General features: G+C 39.9%; 1 protein-coding gene across 1 annotated transcript in view; it reads left to right on the forward strand.

Moving 5' to 3' along the window:
- Positions 1-21,741, forward strand: part of LOC124615702 (intersectin-1) — a 225,358-nt gene that overhangs the window by 37,300 nt on the left and 166,317 nt on the right. The window contains exons 12-13 of the mRNA XM_047143787.1: positions 455-580; positions 12,601-12,757. Of these exons, the coding sequence (XP_046999743.1) occupies positions 455-580; positions 12,601-12,757 (283 nt within the window). The remainder of the gene's footprint in view (positions 1-454; positions 581-12,600; positions 12,758-21,741) is intronic.

Consider the following 21,741-nt stretch of genomic DNA (forward strand, 5'->3'; position numbering starts at 1 on the left):
TCACATAACTGAAACGATATTCCATAAGCACGCAATTTCACTACATGCCGCTTGGGAACCACACAATTTCACTACAAGCCGCTTGGGTGATACAGTGTCAAAAGCCTTACGGAAATCCAGAAATATGGAATCGATCTGAAATCCCTTGTCAGTAGCACTCAACACTTCATGCAAATAAAGAGCTTGTTGTGTTTCACAGGAACAGTGTATCTATTGCTGGAAAGGCACATTAAGCACTTGTCAGGAACATGATAATTGTTACATATCAATTAGATTTAATTTTCAGTGGTTCCTCTGGTGCTGTATAGTGGACAAATGCTGGGATTTGACTTTAATTTTGTCCCTTGTAGAATACATTTTTCAATGCTGTACTTTAGTAAAATGTTAGCTGTAATTGCGACTCTTTGTGTATGACAAGAAAATGTAATTTTTTTCCTCTCATTCTTAATTACAGATAGAGGTTAAACTAGAAGATATTGAGAACAATAACAGTCAACTAGGTGACTTGAAGCAGCAGTTGTCTTCATTAGTCCATGAATGTGAACAGCTCTATTCTGTATACGAAGAAAAGAGAAGCAAGGTATAGTATTTAACTTTTTGTTTTATAAGGTTGTCAAAGTGAGGTAGCCCAGTGGTAAGACACGGTATTTCAAATTCCCGTTCTGTCTTCCAGATTTAGATTTATCATGACTTCCTTAAATTGCTTAGGACTACTGTTAAGAGACCACTCTGAATTTCCACATCATTCACGTAATTCATGAATTTAACACAGTAATATTTCTATATTTGGAGAAATGTTAATGCACAGTGTGCCAGATCTTTAGGTCCAAAATTATGCAAAAAGTAGTAATTATCAGAAATGAATATTTAGATTTTTTCTACATAAACAACTTAAACTTTAAAGAAACAATTTAAGCTCATAGCACCAATTCAGAATTATGACTGGCACTCTCAATGTATGCATTACAACATATAATCTATCGACAGAACTGAACTCCTTATTCAGAATAATTTGACCCCATTGCTGGCACTAGCTGTTCATTGTAGCAGTGTAATTGCTGCTCCACCAGTACTATCCACACTGTATTATTCAAAATGTAAATTTCATGGGCAAGTTATTAAAAAATGATCTTCTACACAATCCAACACAGTCTCCTCAAAATCTGCTGTGCAATTAAACAGTTGTCAGATTCATTGTCCAGCACTTTGTGGCTTGAATAGTCTTGGTTTCTCAAAGGATTGAAGTCAGAAACAATCTTTTTAAATTGTTCCTCATTCAAGATATTGCTGCAATACTCATTTCTGACCGTTGGTTCATATCTAAAAATACTGTTTATTATCCTTTAATATCTCTCTCTCTCTCTCTCTCTCTCTCTCTCTCTCTCTCTCTCTCTCTCTGTGTGTGTGTGTGTGTGTGTGTGTGTGTGTGTGTGTGTGTGTGTGTGTGTGTGTGAGAGAGAGAGAGAGAGAGAGAGAGAGAGAGAGAGAGAGAGAACCCCATGGCTGATGCTTTCCTTCACTGTGATTATTACTAAAAGAGATTGTTCATTGTATTCTACCCCTCACAATAAAATATGTGTACCTTTGCTTACAGTAATATCACTCTGAAAACACTTGTTTCAGTATCATTAATTATGTATGAAAGACTTCTGTGTTGCATGGGACATTCTCTTTATTTCCAGAAGCTACTTCTTTTGATGTGATTTAAGAAATACTGTGATTTCTCTTGTAACATATGAGAACTGTTGGTGTTATTTGCAGGCCTTTTGTGTTATAACAGAGATAAGAGTCAGTCATTAGCTGCACAAGAAAACATTTATTTGATTCACTACCGATTTTGACTGTTTAAACTGTCATCTTCATGCTCAAATTGTTAGTAAGCCAATATCAAAATAAGACTCAGCAGTAGTGTTCTTTGCTGCATAACCAGTAAAATAGTGACACCGCTAAAATATGATATGTGTGATGAGTAACAAACAATAATTAATTGTCATAGCACATGTGTGAAACTTGGCAAGTTTAGAGCCATCAGACCATCTCTGACCTCTAACCATGCATTGTACATATTTTACATTGCACATATTATAGTAAACATGTTATACTATGTTTATAAAATGTAACTTATGATAACACAGATAAAAAATGCAAACGGACAGTTTATTTTCATACATAAGTACAACAGTAAGTAGAAATTATAGAAATTATGGTAAATGAGTGGTTTTTTTTAACTATGAATGCTAGCATAAATGAGCGTAGAGGGAAAAAGGGTTGATGAGTCTTGTAGAGAAACTATTTGATAGATGGAAAGTTGGCCATATACAGTAGTTTTTGGGGAAATGTAAAGCAGATGACAGTAGAAAGTGCTGAAACTACTACTTAAAAGCAGCAGGGCAATGAATTGTGTGCTGAGTGCAGGGCAGCTTGTTCCAGAAATGGACAGCAGCGACAGTGAATGAATTTACCAGTGGTTTTTGTTTTATGAATCGGTACAGCTAGGATGCAGGATAAGTGAGACCTTGCATTTTGATTATGATGGCATGAAATGTGTTTAAGCTCTGTTGTAGGGTACTGGGCTGCTTGCATTCTGAGGAACCAGTGAAGTAGACACAGCATGTGAAAGTCACGTAACTTGTCCAGCAGCAACCACCCTAACTGGATGTTTGAAGCACTGACATGATCATATTGACAAATGTTGCAGATGTAATGCACACATGCATTCGTGATTAGTTCTAACCGCCATGTGTCACTCGTTATCATTATGGGATTAATTGTCTGCATATTGGACTTTGTGTATAAGAAGTATGTGTACATGCACAGATGTGAGCTTGTTGGTTGGTTCAGCTCTCCAAAGAAGAATCTATGATCAAAGAGTGAACGTATTCATTCTGGAATATTGCTGTTGCACACACTTGTGAATTTCTTATTTTCATGTGTGATAGTTTTCACTTGTTTGTTAATGTAAAACAGTGAAACTGTGCAAGAGAGAAGGGGTCAGGGCTTATAAACGCACATCCGGAATAGGTAATTTCTAAGGAAGAGCAGAGAAACTTTTTAAATAAATTGGTTGATTTATTTCATGGTTTGGAATACATGGAGTGCACCCAGAGAAGACACCACTGTCTGAAGGGTCATTGTGGCTGAATTAAGTGGTAGATATGGAGAGCATAAGAGGAAGCCTGTTACCAGTAGCAGAGAGAGCTTCTGTTTTGGAATTGGCACTTTGCTCCCATGTTTGGTCAAGAACCTCAGGTGATGATCACTAAGTGTTCATCTATTGGCATTGTTACCGTGGTTAGTCTAGTGAGAGGGGCTTGCGCTGAGCTGTGGGAGCAATTTCCCAGGCAAGTAACAACTCTTATCATGTTGCAAGGAAAGTCTTCCCATTCAGAAAATTCCCTTTAGACTCTACGTACACCTTCCCTCTTCTGCTGGAGTGAAGTGTTAGGGCTACAGTTGTTTACAGTTTATTGGATTTTCCTTGGACAGGTGATGTGCCATAATGGAATCTTATAACTAAGGGACAATGAAAAATTTGGCTCTGGAGATATCATTAATTTATCACCTATGCCTCAATATTGAACATGTTGAACATTTTAGGTTGCTGTCATATCTAAGTTTAGATCCTAGAATGAAGGAGGCTAAAATTGTCATATTATTAAAACCAGTGACTGTTATTACACATATAAGTTTATTCACATAAACTTTGCTAAAACCTCTTACATACAATAAACATAGGTCATGGCACAACAAAATAATAACATTGATAACTATCACCATTAACACTATCACCATTGTTGCTGAACTATGAAACAATTTGAATACACGTTTCCTAGTATTTCATGTGACATAAGATAGCTGTAGACATTGTTAACAACTTACATGGATATATGTAAGGCAGAAAAGGTATCCCATCCATTTCGTTTCTGTATTCATGGAGCCACTCATAATAAATGTTACTGAGGTGTCTTACTTATGCAGAAACCAGTAAACACTTAGCAAATCACATGCAGTATGCTTTCACTTGTAAACGACCTAATACAAGCTTTACTATTTCCTCCATTCGTGTTTCACGACGCGTTTCAAAAATTTTTTCTTGTTGTCAAGTGCAAATATGTAAATAAGTATTTTGTATGGTGTTTGAATATGTGTTATTCTGTGTCTCATGCACTGTAGTCACCTTTTTAAGGTTATCAGGTACTGTGCCTCATCAGTTATGTAGAAAACCACACACACCCGCGTGCATGCAAACTATCACTCACATTGTTTGTTTGTGTACATCACAAAAAATACATGCCTAAATACTGCACTTGACAACGAGAATAAATTCTCAAAACACGTTTTGCTCAGCATGAATTAAATGTGTAACCAGTGTTGTGTTTAAACTAAAAACATTTGAGCAACGCAAAGTGAAAGCGCTTCAAGTGCCCATATGCCGAAACATGCTAAATGTGGTTTGACAAAGGTGTCATGATGATCACAACAATCACGAAACTACGTTTTTGCAGTAGAGACAGTTTGGAAATGGTTGTGATTTGTCATGATATCTTCATTTGAACGAACCTAGTTACTTCCATCGACCACCACGCCAAGTCAAGCTTGGCAGTGGTGGAAGATACAGCACAAATTGTTCCAACTTTTACACGTTTACTGGTTCAAATCTGCTGAGTAGAGTGCCCTGGTATCAAGAAACTTAACCACATAATATACTACTGGGTGGCCAACTTCATGCCAGTGTCATTTTTTCTCCACAAACATTTTTTCATAAAGTGTAAATCACAGGAAAATTATAAATATGGTGACGCAAAACCAGGTGCAAATTAACATTGTGGGCATAGGAAATTTGACGGGATCGATAAAAAAGGTCGTTAACAGCAGGAAAACGTCAATTCCGGGAACAGAAAAGTGGGTTACCGTATTTACTCGAATCTAAGCTGCACTCAAATCTAAGCCACACCTGAAAAATGAGACTCAAAATCAAGGAGAGAAAAAAAAAAAAATCCAGAATCTACACCGCACCTGAAATTTGAGACTCTAAATTAAAGGGTAGAGAAAAGTTTTAGACCGCACCTCCAAATCGAAACAAAGTTGCTCCATTGTAACATAAGACACAATTTAGGTCAAACAGTAGTTTGGTTCGAGTCGTAAGCTTAGCAGTTAAGCTTTACCAGGTAGCCATTGCTATACGTCAGGCACTTCATCTGTATTTATACAGGTACCCTTCCTTTTTCACGTACTTCGTCTGGTTTGAATCAGTTGCTTATTTTGCTTTGATCTGATAAGTGCTGTTCTCTTTGTTATACGTGTTTACGTCACTCTAGGCTGAAAATGCATTATTGTGCTGTGTCATGCATTGTTTATCGCATTCTGATAATGAGTGTTTATGACCTGTCACCGCTCGCGGCATGGCTTGCTTTTGTGTGCGCTACCGCCACCGCTTACAATAAAAAAGGAGAGGAATTGTCTCATTAGTGAAACAATGGCAAGAGACTGCTATTTGTTGTTACACTGCTGCTTTCTTTGATAATGATCAACAAAAACCAAATAATAGTGCGTATGATAGATGATGATCTGAACGAGAGTTTAGCGAAAATTTTTCTCCGTTTGAAAATCTTTGCAGACGCCTCTTTAGTACATTACATTCTGCACAGAAATTAGAGTCATCTTAGATTTAAAAATAAAGTCAGTTGCTGTGCTTCGTTTCTGACTGTATCACTACTCAGCATAAGAATAATATGAATATAAATATGACATGATACGTATACTCTTCTGCATTTGCTGTTGTCTCACTCTAGTTTCATAGTTTATTAGACAGAGAGGATTTAAATGAGATAGCAGAAAACATGAAAAAATACAGGGCATAATGTTTACATTCATATTATTCTTATGGTGAAGAGAATACTGCATGTGATTCATGATTCATAAAAGTTCCTATTAGCAACCATCTCTTGTCACAGGTAGGAAAAAATTCAGAATGTAGAGTTGGCCAGTCGGATTTTTGTAGTAGATTTTTATTGGTAACTTCAAATGTAGAGTGTGGTGTTGTTGCCTTCAGTCCGTAGACTGGTTTGATGCAGCTCTACGTGCCTTTCTATCCTGTGCAATGCAGAGTAGCAACACTTATAAAATAAGAATGAAAATAACTTAGAAATTAAACGTTCAAATTTAAAACAAAATTTTATTAAGTTAGTAATACATCTTATACGAAATGTTTAAAATATCAGTCATGATTCTGAATCACTATCACTCGATTCTTTGTTGTTCATTTCTTCATACAGAGCATGGTCCTCCGTACCATCTAGTGCTTTGGATATCGGACATTTTTTAAATGCTTGTTAGCACAGTCTGATTTGGAACACACTTCCATGCATCATAAATCCATTGGCACACTTGCGACAAACTTGCGCCTTTTACACGTCCTGTTGGTGTCAGTTGTCTGTCGCTTTTCGAAAGCCAGTCTGTGTGCATGCGTTCAAGCTTGTCCTTAAATGGTTTATTCAAACAGATGTCAAGTGGTTGCAGAATTGACGTCATCCCGCCTGGAATTACTGCCAAGTGCGTTTTGCTTTCCTCTAATTTTCGTTTTACTGCAGATGTTGTATGGCCTGCATACGCATCTACTACCAACAGACTGTGTAAAGCAAGCATTGTGCCAGGACGATGATTCCACACACGCCTAATCCATACCAGCACCATGTCCTCCGAAAACCACCCAGTTTAGTTTGCTCATACAATTACGGTTTTTGGAAACACTTCAGATTTCGCTAAAGTCTTTTGCCTGAAAACTATGAATGGGGGTAATTTATGTCCATCTGCTGTGCAAGCAAGCATGACGGACATCCGCTGTTTTTCACCCTCTGATGTAAGAACACTTATGTCTTTCTTTCCTTTGGTTTCAACTGTATAATTTGAAGAAATGTCAAAATATACGGGAGTTTGGTCAGCATTTCCTATTTGACAAAGAAGGTATTGCTTTTCTGTGCGCCGCCTGATTATGAAGTGCTGAAATTCCACAAGTTTTTTTTCATAATTTTTAGGCAGCTTCTGTACAACGGAAGTTCGCCTCTGAAGTGAAAAACCCCAGCGCTTGATAAACAGATCAATCCAGCTGCGACTAGCTGTAAAATTTTCGAATTTTTGCTCTCTAGCAGTTTCATGTGCCTTAATTTTTAAAATTTCAGCATTCACAGGCAGGAATTTCTGACTCTGTTCCTTAACAAATTCATTTAAAATCACTCCTAGTGCATGATATCGGCCACACTTTGGCACACTAAATGCTTCCTGGTACTTGAACATTCAAATAATTTGTCTCTCTGCATTCGCCATCGCCTGACGTTGCTGTCATCTCAATCCTGTATCGCAGACCTACAGCATGATTAGAACTTTGTTCCGCACAAGAAATAACTCCGATCTTGAATTTAGCACTATAATGAAAGCACTTCATTATGGTTCACTAACACCAACAAGCACTTCACAAAATTCCACAAAGCAATAGGTGCCGCTATGTGAAATCTTAATGAGTCCCAGCATATCAATTCGTGCAACAATCCTTAAGTCTAGTGCATTGTTCGTATTTTTGTGTAAAGAAATTTATTTTTGTTTCAATGAATATTTGAAAGGCTGCTACATTTGAAGATGAACAATACGGAATTTCTATTTACTTTGTTGGATAATATATGAAAATGCAGTGGTCGAAACTCGGGGCGGAGAAAAAAAGCTCGCCTTCTACCCTTTTTTTTTTTTTTTTTACTGACACAGAGGTTTTGGAGCCAGTTTTTATCTTTGTGCCTGCAAAGTATGCCTGTGTAGCGCTAAATATAATAGATGCCAAAAGTTAGTTGTGGCGGCACCTACCAACATTTTTCAGAACTTCTGCTTACTTTGCACTCGATTCTAAGCCGCAGGCAGTTTTTTGGATTACAAAAACTGGAAAAAAACTGCGGCTTCAATTCGAGTAAATACAGTATACTGTATGATGCATTTTCCACTGTTGGCAACAACAACAACAACAACAACAACAACATAGCAGTTGCGACATTGTAGCTGTCCAGTATGCGTGTGTTACTGCAAATTCACTACCTGCAACATTTAAACATGAACATCCCTAGAATGCAACTTCACAAAATTTTGTTACTTTCGTGCATCATTTCTTCCACAGCACCTGGTCATTAAGTGTGGTAGAAATTTGTAGCAATGTCAGAGACTTAAGAAAAACTTTCTTCATGTGTCTGTGTGTACTTCCTATTACCACAATCAATGGCTATGTATAAACACGAGTTTTTCTTTTGTGGACATCTGCGGTAAAGTTCCTTTAGATTTATATAATTTTCATTGGACTATTTGTATAATTAATTTTAAAAATCAGTACTTTGATTTTGAATGCTCACATATTAATATAGTGGTCATTAAATAAAACAGATGTATTATCATTGTGAATGTCCACATTACTATTACTTTCTTTACACAAAAATTGTGTCTGTTTAGTTCTGAGTCTTTAACTCTGACACACTGGGAGTCTCCTTTTAGCCATACCCTAAAACAAGTATGGTTTCCACATAATAAGGGAAGCAATAGTTACTCAAAATGAAGAAATTAAAAATTACGAACTTGCTTCTATTTTATGATAATGGCAATAAATGATCTCACAGTTACTTTTACAGAAAAGTAAGCGAAATAACAATGTCAGTATACAACATTATTTACAGACTTTGTTACCACGATATGTTGATTTACTCTGCTGACAGCATCACTGACCTAGCAGTTGTTGCATTGTAGCTTCTCCTCCAATCTGGTGTCCTGGAATGGTGTCATTCAGGTAACATCACAAATGCTTCGAGAATTTCTTACTGTTGAAGCCGTGAAGTCAGTATCGAGAGACCAGCCGTTTCATGTGTGGCAGTAAATGAGCCACCATTTTCATATTTGTCATGTAACAATTGGTGCTCATATTGAATGCATAAAAATTTGAACTTCTCTCTTTCAGGAATGCTGGAATTGTGTTTTTATCTTTTGCAATTTGGAAGCAATGTATATTTGAAATCTGTTCCTTCTTTTTGAATAGCCCGGTATGGTGTTCCCTAGGGTTCTTAAACATGCTGAAAACTGTAAGCATGTTTATATCTATCTATCTATCTAAGCTGTGTTATGACCTTCCAGCAAAATAGTTATGAGCTCACAATGTATTTATATTACATAGACAAGGGCTCAGAATAAGGGCATGTGAAATGAAAACTGAACTCTATAATCATTTTATAGCTCAGCACTTGTCCAAGCAATTTTCTATAAGCCACTGTTTCTATCCTGTGCTGAAATTCTGGGAACAACATTTTTTTAAAATCTGTGTTCTGACTGGTTTGATGCACCATGAATTTCTTTCTTGTGCCAACCTCTTCATCTCAGAGTAGCACTTGCAATCTACATCCTCAATTATTTGCTAAATGTATTCCAATGTTTGTCCTCCTCTATAGTTTTTGCCCTCTACAGCTCCCTCTAGTACCATGGAAGTCTTTCCCTGATGTCTTTAACAGACGTCCTTTCATCCTGCCCCTTCTCATTGTCAGTGTTTTCCACTACATTCTGGTCAGAACGTGCTCATTCCGTACCTTATCACTCCACCTAATTTTCGACAGTTGTCTCTAGCACCACATGTCAAATGCTAAGATTTTCCTCTGTTTTGGTTTCCCCACAGTCCATGTTTCACTACCATACAATGCTATGCTCCAAACATACATTCTCAGCAATTTCTCCCTCAAATTAAGGCCTGTGTTTGATACTAGTAGACTTCTCTTGGGCAGGAATGCCCTTTTTCCCAGTGCTAGTCTGCTTTTGATGTCCTCCTTGCTCTGACCTTCATTGGTTATTTCGCTGCCTAGGTAGCAGAATTCCTTAAATTCATCTATCTACTTCATGACCATGAGTCCTGATGTCAAGTTTCTCGCTATTCTCATTTCTGCTATTTCTTATTATTTTTGTCTTTGTTTGATTTACTATCAGTCCCTATTATGTACTCATTAGACTGTTCATTCCATCCAGCAGATCATGTAATTCTTCTTCACTTCCACTCAGCAATATCATCAGCAAATCATATCATTGATATCCTTTCACCTTGAATTTCAGTTCCACTCCTGAACCTTTCTTTTATTTCCATCATTGCTTCTTCAATGTACAGATCGAACAGAAGGGGCAAAAGACGGCATTCCGGTCTTGCACTCTTTTTACTACGAGCTGTTTGTTCTTGCTCATCCAGTCTTATTTTTCCCTCTTGTCTCTCGTACATGTTGTACATTACCTGTCTCTCCCTGTAGCGTACCTCTATTCTTCTCAGAATTTCGAAAATCTTGCACCATTTTACATTGTTGAATGCTGTTTCCAAGTTGAAAAATCCTATAATGTGTTTTGATTTTTTTTAGTCTCGCTTCCATTATCAACCTCAATGTCGGAATTCCTCTCTGATTCCTTTACCTTTCCTAAAGCCAAACTGATTGTCATCTAATTTCTTTTCAGTTTTCATAAAATCTCTAAATGGAAAGCTACCAAAATAGAAATAGTGCGATCCAGAGGCGAGGGTCTCTGCTAGTTTTTTGGCACTTACACTAACTGCAGTGAGATGTGGCTTAATGAGGTGTGACTTTTGGCAGGTGGTGGGGCAGCATGCACGCCTGTGCATGTGAGAGACAGTGCAAGCATGGATATTCATTTAAGACAGCACACCAGAATCAGTCTCTGTAGAATCTTAAATTATTTAATCATTTGCTGCCAGATTCCTGACAGTAACTTTGTCAACATATCAGGAAGATGTGTTGTGGTGGAATTAGTTCTTCTATAACTTCAGCTGAGTCTATTTTTCTCTACTAAAATGATGTCTGGTACTGATATTTTTGGTTTGTCCATTGTAACAAGTTGTTTTGGATATATCAACTGCACCTTTGCTGTCTCAAAAAAGTTTGACTGGTCCACTTTCTCAGAATTCAGAGCTTTAACTTTCTTACCTTTGTAACCAGAGTGTCTCTTGACAACCTGAAGCCGGGGCGATATAGTCAGCATCAGTAGGTGATAGATCTAACTTAGGCTGTTTCTTGCTGCCCATGGAACTTGAATCTCCTTGTGATTTAAACAGGAATCCAGTGATTGACGTTCTGGCCTCTTTTCTGCCCAGTCTATAATTGTACCTGGTGGTGATATAGTTTTCTTCCCTGTGAATGGAATAAATAACTTTCTCTACATTGCCAGTGTTTTTTGTTTTATGGGCACTAGTGTCATGGCACAAGGCACAGTGCCTGATGGGCGTAAAACATAAATCACAAAGAATGAAAGTACTGGCTGTAAAAGCCTGCATTGTATAATCTTTCCTGTCCCTGAAACTTTTTAGGAACAGCTAGCATACCCTCACCCTCCCGAATCTTATTTTCTTAATTAATTTTTCTCTGCTTCATTGAAATAACCTATATGCCTTACTCTCTTCACAATATCCTACTGTGGTAGTTCACATAATATCAAGCACCACGCTGGTTGCCAAAAATGTGGTAACTCTGTTTCATATCAAACTGCATGTAGAGCACCAAAAATGTGCTCACTCACGGAATATTGAGCCCACATTTGATGCTAAAATGTCACGAGCAGGAATTTTTAGTTCGGGTGTAGGGAAAATTGATTGATTTTGTGTTTGCTGGGCACCAGGCTTGATAAACATTAAAGCTGGCTTATCAGTCATATCTTACCAGTCTTGAACCAGTTGTTAGCAGTGCAGAGCTGGTTGTACGCAGGTGTTGATCTGAGGCAGTGTGCTGGTGTCCTGTCCTTCGTCTGTGTGAGGGGCAGTGCATGGTAGCTGATTGACTGCTGTTGGCTGTTGAATGACCTGTTCCCTTTGTCCAGGCTGAGAGGTTTAGCACCTCTGTCCATTGGCAAAGTCTATCTTGCCAAGCATTTGCTTTAAGATAGATGCATTATGAGGGGCCACCTCCTGAACTGACTGACATAAAGGCATGCGGCCGAATGAAAATTGCTCACCCATGAAATCTGATTAGGGCAGGTTGACAGTAGTCATGAGAATGGCTTGTTTATAGCATTCTCTTCTCAGTTCGTGTGCTTACCCTGAAGTGGGAGATTTGAAAGTGATCCGACCTTCAGACTTAATTTTACACCCTACACCCAAATTATACAATTCTGGACATGGCTTCCTCATCAAAACCTTATCTACAAAGTTTCATCTACAACACACAGAACCCTGTGATAGGAATTGTAAAACGCCCAGTACATTTTCAGCGATAGAAATTTTTTTTTTTTCAGTAGTTGGGTTTTTAGATCATTAGTCACTAATGCTGCACCACTCTAAAATAAAAATATTAAGAAAGATAGTCAGGCAGTGACTAACAATTCACTGGACAATTTCTTTGATGCTAAAATTTTTCTCTGTGTCTATGTTTGATAATATGCGACACAAATGAAACATATTTACATAAGACTATTCCTAACATGTTTTAAATGTGGTAGTAGGAAGTTCTGGTGAAATATAAACAATTTAAGGAGTAAAAGCAACTCATCAACTAGTTGGTAAGTTGTTACCTTTACTCCTTAACTTATTAATAATTTTTAATTTTGAAGGTATTGGAAATGAAAGGCATGACTGGAAAAATTAGGGATCCTACAGACTTTTCATCATCGTGGGGTGACTCTGGCTGGGACAATCCTCCACAGACTGATTGGAATGCAGCTTCTGCTGATGCTTGGCCAGAATCAACTGCAGCTACAACTGTGCCAGGTAGGCAAATGTGAAAGTCTGCAACTCACTAAGTGTAATTTTCGTAGATTATACTTAGGGTAATTTACCTACCATGCCATTAGCTATAAGATGTTTACTGACTTTCAAAATTAAAATCGTTTCTCTCTCATGAGCATCAAGGTATTTTTTCAAAATTAAACTGGATTTTCTATTGTTGTTTATGCTTTGTGTAATCAGTTCAAGACTGCTGCACATGTAAGGGCATTGCATGAATAATGGAAGAGCTCATGCAAAATGATGTGGCGCATGTTGTGGGTGATTCTGTCCCACTGTTCGGAAGGGGCAGCCGCATCAGGATTCATTGCTACCTGCCAATTTGCTCACTTTGAGCATCTTCATTGCTATTTTGTTACTACATAGCATGGCAGTACAGTCTTTGTGCACCATAAACACAGGGAAAGTTTTTCAGAATCATGGACATGTGATTATATGTAAATCCTTTAAATTTTTGGCAGAAGAGGCAAACAACGAAGCAAAGTATCATTAAAAATTATGCTTTAGATAGTGAAGCAAAGAATAGTTACAGTGAAGAACTGCTGAGACGGAAGAAATTAACGTAAATTAAGGCCAGATGAATGTCGAGAACCAAGGTCATGTTGCAGTGCTAGTTCCCACCTGTGGAATTCTGAGAAACTGGTGTCTGGAGGAAGAATCCAGATGGCGCATGTGGTGAATCAGGTGTTGAGGTCACGAATATCATGTTGTAGAGCATGCTCTCTAACAGTATATTGTGAGTTGACAGTACATGCCTTCCGCCTATGACCTTCATCATAATTGATAATTTAGTGTTCGTCGTGCCGATGTAGAAGGCTGACAAGTGTTTACATAACAGCTGGTATGTGACGTGTTGTTTCGCAGATGGCTCTCCCTTTGGTAAGATATGTTTTGTCAGTTACAGGGCTATTGTAGATGGTGGTAGGAGGGTGCATTGGGCAAGTCCTGCAGCGGGGATGGTCATAGAGGGAAGAGCCATAGGGTAGGGAGATGGGTGCAGAAGGAGCATAGGGTTGGACTAGAATATTCTGGAGATTGAGAGGGCGGCGGAAAGCTATTCTAAGTGTGGTGGACAAAATTTCAGACAGAAATGAGCTCATTTCAGGGAATGATGTGTTAGGAAGTCATGGCCCTGTCGCAGTAGCTGATTAACACATTCCAGACCAGGATAATACTGAGTCACCAATGATGTGCTCTGAAGCCGTTTTTTGGAGGGATCAGGATTGGATGTGATGGCCCTGGAAATCTGCTTTTTAATTTGGCTGGTGGGGTAATTACATGCAGTGAAGGCTGAGGTGAGGATGGTGGTGCATTGCTGTAGGGTCTGCATCTGAATATATACATTTGCCTCAGGTGCCAAGGCTTTATGCGAGGGAATGTTTAACATGGAAAGTTGTTGTTTTGTAACTTAGTAACTTTATGTAATTTCCTTGGAGTTTTTAGTGTGTGTTCATTTCTCAGTGTGTCAAGATTCCGGAAGTGATTAAAATAAAAGAATAAAATAAATTTCTAAATCTTTTAATCAATTGTGGAGTGTAGTTCTCAAAAATGGTGACTCGGACTTTGGCAGAAGATAAATCAGTTAAGAGTTAAACCAGTCGCCTAATAGGTTGGGCTCCTTGCTCACGGAACGTAAATCAGGAGTGGCTGAAGAATCTTCAGACTGTTCCACAACCAGCGTTAATGTCCGAGAAGTCACAGACATTTTGCCAACGAGCTGCATTGTGTCTTCAGTGACATGTAGAAAGTTTATTGTGCTGTCTTATATGCCGCAGCAACCAGATCGTTGAGTCTAACTTCTCAACCTGTCTTTTGGAGCCTACAGAATCATGGCTGATTATATACAATTTGTCATCACTGTGGGTGTGTTGGACTTGGAAACATTATTATTACTAGCAGACGTGTTGCACATTAACACCCTCCCCCCCCCCCCCCCCCCCCCCCCCCCCCACACACACACACACACCACCACCACCACCAGAAAGAAATATGCACACATCAAAATCAATGTACTCTAATGAATTTGCAAACCGGAAGACATTCAGATATTCGCATTCTTCTAGTGCTGCTAAGAGAAACAATGGGAGACAAGATTCCTTCGATCCTTTGATAATACCTACGATTGCTGGTTACTGCATTTGAGGTTTCTGACTGTAAACTTAGCCAAGTTTGGATGGGTCACTTACCTTTCGGAATCAGGAGTGGAGTGATTACTTGTGCCCCCTCTTCACTCAACTCGCAGTTACTGATCACAGACCAACTTTTATCATACACTGGCACTGTGACATGAGGCATTCCACAAAGTGCACAGCACAGTGTAGGGTCCAGATGCAGAAGTTGAGGATAAAGATCAACATGTCCCACTAGAAGAACAGGTGAGTGCACTATAATGCAATTTTAAAGCTCTCCAGTGGCAAATCCATGAAATTCCAAACACTCCCACTGGCACATAACATGAAAGATGATTCAGAACACGAGTTGATGGTAGCACACGGGAAAACGGTGCATGAACCATGCACACATTGGGAACCTGTCATGCAAATGTAATCAGGGATGTGCTTATCCAAACAGGTACAGCGACCAGACTTAGGCATAGCTGAATGCTCCAGTGGACAATGCCTAGATAATCTGACATATGACAATAGTGCTCCATTAAGCCATAATCATGTTGTACCTAGCATCCTAGTATCTTTCTCAAGGTAACTAGCGAGTGCTTTTGAATTCACAGTATCACCCCATCATATTGACTTTACGTAAAAGACAGGTACATCAGCCGCGTGTATTTAGTTGACAGGGGCTCAGATGTCAGCATCCTTCCAGCAACAACAATTAATCATTTTTCCATACAATCATTGCTAATGGCAGCAAATGAATCAAAGGGTCCTACATATGGCAATGAAGAGGTAACTGTGAGTCTTGATTTTTCACGAAAATTAAGACAGAGTCTCCTGATTGCTGATGTCACTGAACCCATTCTCAAAGCTGATTTCGTTTACTGTCATAATATCGCCATATCTATACGAAATGCTACATTGCAGATTCACAACGAAGTGGCACATGGACATTAAAAGATGCTGCGAAATGCTGCAGTGTCGATGAGTACCACAACACAAGTCTTGTGGAGACTCTTGTGCCCTGAATGCAATAGCGCACCAAATCGCTATCTAACTCTGCACTTGCATGATCTTACAACCACAGCGGCAGGCTCTGAGGTGTTCAGTGTTATCAATTTTTGGAAGGCATATTGTGAGATTCTGGTAGCACCAGATGATGTGAAAAAGAGTGCGGTTATCACGTGGTTTCAGCTTATCTGAATATGTGCAAATGCCATTTGGAATGGTAGAGCACATGCCCGCGAAAGGCAAAGGTCCCGAGTTCGTGTCTCGGTCAGGCACACAGTTTTAATCTGCCAAGAAGTTTCATGTAGAAGAAGATAGCTATTTACCATAAAGACGACAAATTAAGTTGCAGATAGGCACAGTTAAAAGACACTTACACATTAGCTTTTGGCCACAGCCTTTGTCAGAAAAGGAAAGAGAAATGTGCACCATTCATTCACACAAGGAAGCGCATCTCAAGCACACATGACCGCCAACTCTGACGTTACCGCCAACTCTGACGTTGCTGTCTGAGCTGCCCGAGTTTCGCGATCATGTGTGCATGAGGGGTGTGTGTGTGTGTGTGTGTGTGTGTGTGTGTGTGTGTGTGTGTGTTTCTTCTTCTTCTTCTGATGAAGTCTGTGGCTGAAACTTTGTGTGTGTCTTTTAACTGTGCCTGTCTGTGACTTATTGTGTCATTTTTGTGGTAAGTAGAAATCTGTCTTTTTCCTGCAATGTTACTTATTCTACAGTTTGAAAAAAAATGACCCAGTTATAAATAACAGTTTTTGACAATTACTGGCAGCAGCACATCTGGAAAGGAAACTCGTCATCCATCGTTCACGTATGTTTCATAACTTGTTAAAGTTTCTCTTGCATTGTCCCTTGGAAATGTGGATATTGAGAGAAGAAGATTTTACATGTTGAAGCACACATTAGGAGAAAACAAATTAGTGATGACAGGAAAATGTTCAAACAGTGGTTTGACTGTGAAGGACGTACTGAGAGATTTGACTCGCAGTTCATTAGGTGTGGACAACAAGCACATGCCAGTTATACTTCTTATAAGGAAGAATGTGAAAAGAAAACTCAAATTATAAGAAAAACAAAAAGAGGAATAAAACAGGAGGCATCTTGAAGAAGAGATTAAAATGTGCATCATTAGTTGTAAAAATGTGGTGTTATTTTGTTTGTGAATTCTGGTTACCAATATCAAATTACCATAGACTTGCATACATTAATAAATTCTTTGTAGGTCGTTCTTTGGGATTGTGGAAAGATTAGGGGTATGTGGGGATATTGTGCAGTAAAAATGTTTTTCATACTAGATTTGGAGCTAGTGCTTGTTTATGAAGGCATAAGTGAATCTTGCAGCATTGTGGGCAAAGGAATTCTCATCACTGCAGATGTACCATCAGTGTGTGGTTAGCCTACTATACGAGAGTGATTTTTTAGCAGTTGAAGGGATGATAGCTGTCAAAATGCCACTTTGGTTGACCAACACCTCCAACCAATTGCACATAGCCTGGCCTATTGTATTAAAGATACGAGCCATTTCCTTCACAGACTCTCCAAAGTCCCCACCTAATTACCATCTGGATTCCTGCTTGCCACGGCTGATGCCACTTCTAATACTGAGCATTTTCTCTTCCAAAGTCCTTCCAGCTCTAAACCAAACATCACATTACATATACATCTAATCAATTACATCCTCACACATTACTACTACTTTGGTGGGCGCACACACAAACAAATTTGTGGAGTGGCCATGGCACTTCCATGGCACCCTCCTATGAAAATCTGTGTATGTGCTGTCTTCAAAGAACCTTTCGAATCTCCCAAAACCTCAAACCCCTTGTCTGACACTGGTTTATTAAAGATATCTCCACGATCTGCACACAGGCCAAGACAAACGCCCTCATTTGTCCAGAGCTTCAACGTCTTCTTTCCCATTCACATCACCTGGTTCTCCTCACCCCAATGAACTACTTTCCTTGACATTGACCATGACATGTCGGACAGTCCCATCCATACTTTCGTCAGTAACAGGTGCACTAACCATCAATTTCATGGAAGTGCACATGGCCACACCACGATTTTGTTTGTCTGCACTCCCATCAAAGCAGTAGTAATGTGTGAGGATCTAATTGGTTAGATGGATAAGATATATGATGATTGGTTTAGAATCGGGAAGGCTCTAGAAGAGAGAATGCTCGATATCAGAAGTGGCTGCAGCAGCAGTGACAAATAGGGATCCACATGGTAATTAGGTGGGAATTTTTGAGCGTCTATGAAGGAAATAGCTTGTACCTTTTATATAAGAGGCCGGGCTACATGTAATTGGTTGGAGGTGTTGGTCAACCAATGTGGCCATTCTTTCATTGTGAGCACAGTAAGCAGCTGCAGTGGGGCATGCAAGATTGTTCTGTTTATGGATTTTGGGAAGTATGTAGAAGGTGGGTATGTGGAAGATCATTGGAGTGAGGAGGGAAACTGATTCAAGGAGAAATAATTCTGGGATAGGATGGATGCTTTCAGTAGGGATGGGAGGCTATCTTTGACTTACAAATAGGATCACTGTGATAGGGATTGTGGGTGGAAGAATTAGACATTTGGCAAACACCTTCTGTCAGTTAGTCACTGTGATTCATCACTGCAGTGGTGGAGCTTTAGTCCACAGGGCGGATGATTAAATCTGGGCCTGTCTTGAGGTTGTGAATGACTGTTCGTTCTTCCATTGAGACGTTTCTGTTCTTGGGAAAGTATCTCGTGAAAGATGGTAAGACCACATTGAAGATAAGGAATTCCTGAAATGTAACTGTGGCGTGGTGTCGAGGGAGAGGGTCTCAGTAGGGTAGTAATATGAACTGGAAGAGAAAAGTTGTGTGTTGGTATTTGGTTGGCTTTAGTAGGAGGGATTGATAGTGAAGAAGTGTTTCCACTGTAGGGATCAAGAGGAGGTCTTGGACAAGTCAAATGTGGTAGAACTTGGATGTGGGACTGAAGGTGAGACCTTTGGATAGGACTGAAACTTCTGTACGGTTGAGATATATTTGGTGGGTAGGTTGACAACAATGTTTTGGGTTTATGTAGGTCCTCATTTTCATAGGATGATAGGAGTCTGGGGGGGGATATGGGTAATGCAAAAGGTCTACGAGACAGGGTCTAGGTGCTATGAGCAGTTGACAAAGGAGTTCATTGGAATGTGATTGGTGTTGATGGATAGTAATGCACCGATGTGAGAGTAGGATGTCAATAAATTTAATAATTTTTGGGGATGGTGGAATGCTCTTGCAATGTTTCAATTTAGGAGATGTGTTGTAGGTAGTTGAGGTTGCACAGTATTATTGCACAGCAGAATAATTTTATTGAGCTTGTTTAATTTTTTTAAAGAGGGTTCTACCGGATGATCTCAGAACAGAGAAGGCTAGCTCTGGGCTGGTGTGCCAGCTGCAATGTCAACAAGGTGTACTGCCGACATAACAGACATCAGGAACAGAGGCAAGCATTACCACACAACCTCCAAGTAAGGATTGCAGAAGTTCAAATGTTGCAGTGCTACATAACAAGGCACTGTGATGTAACACTACGTAACTTCACCACTGTAAAGTGAAATGTAGTCAAAAAGACCCAAGCTCAGCAACCCAGAATAATCATTGAATCACCACAGTGAGGCAAGGTGTGGTGAAAGGTCTGATAAATGAGGGCAAATGTGCTGATATACCAAGAACCACAGGTGTGGGCTCAGTCCTTTTAAATAACAAGACTTTCGGAGCTCAAAGACACATTCTTGTGCTGCCATTCTGTTCATGTTGCAAGAACCAGAGAGAGTAGCGGTCTGTTTTGTTTCAGTGAAACCACAACAAGCAAATAGATGAGCTGCCTGCTACCTGCTTGCTCACTTAAACAGAAAATTGCAACCAGCCTGAGGCATACCACAGTCATGGTCTGTCATTGCTGTCCAGTGGGTCATTGCAGAGGAGAAGACTGGCATGTGACCACCCCTTCTCCACTATGGGTCATCATGGATGGTCTGCAAGATGCGATCTCCAAACTGACCGTGCATTGCACGTTAGTGCATCTCCTTCCCAACTCCTGAGTCACCTGGCCAACTCATGAGCACCTGCTGTAGTCTTGGTCGATCCATGGTGGATGACAGGGGCCTTGTCTTCACAGCAATCAGCAACTTGGACCACAGTCTGCCATCTCCACCTAGGGGTGTGATTGGCTTTCTTGAAGAGTGCTGAGCTGGGAGCTGCACTGTATCACAGAACATTTGGCGGGCAATGCTTTCTCGTACTTGTGATGCCATCAGCACAGCAAGTGACTGTAGTACTGATCCAAGGAGCAACGTCATGCCTTGCTGATAGCACATCAGCAATTCTTCATGGCACATGCACTTACATCCAACCACTAACTGCTGCTCTGAAGATATTTCTAAGTCTGTTAACTCAACAGGAGAAACAGATGTTATTGCAGATACCACTGTGTTACTGATGCCTCCAGATGTAAATTGGACCACTCACCCACAGTACATTCTTTGCCTCCTGTTCACAATGCAACCCCAGCTCCCCAGGTCACAACAGTATCTTGAAGAGGGAGCAAATGCGATTTGGCAATGCACACACCGTGTAGATTGGCTTCTGTAGTATACAGTAATTGAGGGATAGTGTGTGACAGACTCTAAAGTTTGAATGTCATTGTGAAAACAAGGATTATGTCCAGAGACAGGAATTTTCATGCATAGAAAGAAGCTCTGCTCTTCTCAACCAACACCTCGGATAAGTTGCCCATAGCCTAGCCTCTCTTATTAAAAATATAAATGACTGCCTCTATTAACTCTCGCCAACCATACCCCATTACCACCTGAATCCCTACTTATCACTGTTGGTGCTGCCTCCTTATACACTAGCATCCACGGTGTCAATGGCCTTGCTGCTATCGCTCCCCTAATGTTCTTCAGAGTCCAGACCAACTACCTCATGGCTTATACATCTAACCAGTTACCATGTCCTGTCACATTAATGTGATCACCTGTCAAAAATTTGAATAACCACCTTCATCAATGAGGTTCTGGAAGGTATTGACAGGAATGTGGAGCCATGATGACTCTAGTGCTGTTGCCAGCTGCACTAGGTTTCTCCGTTTAGGGTCCACGGTGTTTACAACCCAAATGAGGTGGTCCCACATATTCTCAATTGGGTTTATATCTGGGGAGTTTAGTGGCCAGGAGAACATGGCAAACTTATCCTGGTGCTCTTCAAACCACACAGGTCAACTGTGAACTGCGTGAATAATTGCACTGTCCTGCCAGTATATGCCATTATCCCGAGGAAAAGTGGGGGTGGACATGGTCCCCAAGGACAGATTCATACTTCTGTTGATCTATTGTGCCTTCCAGAATCATGAGATCACTCGGGGGAATGCCATGAAAACATTGCCCCAGACAATAACTCTCCCTTCTCCTCCCTGCACATTTCCAATGATTGTTGCTAGGTGGTTGCTTTCAGAAGTTTCACACCGTACGTGCCAACAGCCATCTGTCAGATGGAGCATAAACCATGATTAAGCTGAAAAAGCCACCTTTTGACACTCAGTGATCCAATCACAGGATCAAAATGCAAAATCCAGCCTTCGTTGTCGATGAACAGCTGTCAGCATAGGTACATGATCCTGGTGCCTGCTGTGAAGCCTAATATGCAGCAACATTCATGGAATGGTTGTTGAGTAGACACTGTTGGTAACCCCTTAGTTTATCTGGACTGTCAGTTGCCCAGCAGTTGCGTGTCTATTCACCTGTAGGTATCTCTGCAACCTTTGTTCATCCCTGTCATGTATGGCCCGTCGTGGACCACATTTGCCTCGGTCCCA

Source organism: Schistocerca americana, chromosome 1, assembly GCF_021461395.2.
Source record: "Schistocerca americana isolate TAMUIC-IGC-003095 chromosome 1, iqSchAmer2.1, whole genome shotgun sequence".
NCBI lineage: Eukaryota > Metazoa > Arthropoda > Insecta > Orthoptera > Acrididae > Schistocerca > Schistocerca americana.